Source organism: Octopus bimaculoides, chromosome 8 (assembly GCF_001194135.2).
Source record: "Octopus bimaculoides isolate UCB-OBI-ISO-001 chromosome 8, ASM119413v2, whole genome shotgun sequence".
NCBI classification, from domain to species: Eukaryota; Metazoa; Mollusca; class Cephalopoda; order Octopoda; family Octopodidae; genus Octopus; species Octopus bimaculoides.
In genome coordinates, this window is record NC_068988.1 from 56,205,876 (window position 1) to 56,207,778 (window position 1,903).

The 1,903-nt window shown below is 36.4% G+C and overlaps 1 protein-coding gene across 2 annotated transcripts in view; it reads left to right on the plus strand.

Moving 5' to 3' along the window:
- LOC106876201 (netrin-1) overlaps positions 1-1,903 on the plus strand; it is a 395,789-nt gene that overhangs the window by 234,026 nt on the left and 159,860 nt on the right. For both annotated transcript variants that reach the window (XM_014924662.2, XM_014924671.2), the window contains exon 3: positions 1,319-1,468. In XM_014924662.2, coding sequence (XP_014780148.1) covers positions 1,319-1,468 — 150 coding nt within the window. The remainder of the gene's footprint in view (positions 1-1,318; positions 1,469-1,903) is intronic.

Consider the following 1,903-nt stretch of genomic DNA (forward strand, 5'->3'; position numbering starts at 1 on the left):
AAAAAAAAAAAAATATATATATATATATATATATATACACACACACACCCAAATACACACACACCCAAATACACACACACACGCATGTATCTATCTATCTATCTATCTATCTATCTATCTATCTATAGATAGATAGATAGATGGATAGATCCATGTGTGTGAGTATACCAGCGTTAGTCAGTGTGTCGAGTTGGATCCATTGAGGCGAAAATTTAACTTAACGTCCGATAAAGACACTCTCACAATGCTCCACAAAGCATTTTCTTTTAAATGCGTTCTAAATTATAAATATCTCCTTTCTTTTATTAATCTAGTTGTAAAATAACGGTGGAGGCGCAATGGCCCAGTGGTTAGGGCAGTGGACTCGCGGTCATAGGATAGCTGCTTCGGTTCCTAGACCGGGCGTTGTGAGTGCTTATTGATCGAAAACACCTAAAAGCTCCACGAGGCTCCGGCACGGGATGGTGGCGAACCCTGCCGTACTCTCTCACCACAACTTTCTGTCACTCTTGCTTCCTGTTTCTGTTGTGCCTGTAATTCAAAGGGTCAGCCTTGTCACACTGTGTCACGCTGAATATCCCCGAGAACTACGTTAAGGGTATACGTGTCTGTGGAGTGCTCAGCCACTTGCACGTTAATTTCACAAGCAGGCTGTTCCGTTGATCGGATCAACTGGAACACTCGACGTCGTAAGCGACGGAGTGCCAACAACAACAATGTAAAATAACGGCCTTTGTTTCATTATTATTATTTCTGTTGTTAAGGCGTCGAGCTAGCAGAATCCTTTGCACGCTGAGCAAAAGGCTTAGCAGTATTTCGTCTGCCGTTACGTTCTGAGTTCAAATTTCGCTGAGACCGACTTTGCTTTTCATCCTTTCGGGGTTGATAAATTAAGTATCAGTTGAACGCTGGGGGTCGATGTAATCGACTCATCCCCTCCCTCAGAATGGCTGCCCTTGTCGCAAAATTCGAAACCATTATTATTATTATTATCATTATTAAAGCAGCGAGCTGGCAGAATCGTTTGCACGCCGGACGAAATGCTGCTAAGCATTTCGTCCGTCTTTACGTTCTGAGTTCAAACTCCGCGGAGGTCGACTTTACCTTTCATCCTTTCGGGGTCGATGAAATAAATAAGTGCCAGTGAAACAATGGGGTCAACGTAATTGAGTATTCCCCCTCCACCAAAATGTCAGGCCTTGTGCCTTTAGTAGAAAGGATTATCATTATTCCTGTTGTTATTAGTGTTTTTTTTTTTGTTGTTGTTTGTTTTTTGAAACGAAACAAAAAAATGTTATCTTGTAATTTCTCGTTTCAGGCTGCCAATGCCATCCAGTGGGGTCGGTTCGGATGACGTGTAACCAAACTACAGGACAATGTACTTGTAAGGAGGGTGTAACGGGCTTGAGCTGCAACAGGTGCGCTGAGGGCTACGAACAAACCCAGTCAACCATTGCTCCCTGTGTCAGTAAGTAACTCTTCACAGGATACTTCAACGGAGAGAGAGAAAACCTTTATTTTTCTAATTTAACAATGCAAACAAGCCCATTATTTATTTATTTATTTTTGCTTTTGATTTTTCGTTTTGTTTTATCAGTGTGTATGTATATATTATATATGTATATTATATTATGCATTATATATATAAAGATATATTATATATCATACATTATATATATAAAGATGTATTGTTTATTATATGTTAGACATATATATATACATTATATATATTATTTATATATGTATATATAAATATATATTAAACATTATATTATATATATATATAATATGATACATATATATAAATACATATTACATATAATATATATATTATATTATATATAATATATATGATTTATATTATGTGTATATATATATATATATATATATATATATATATATA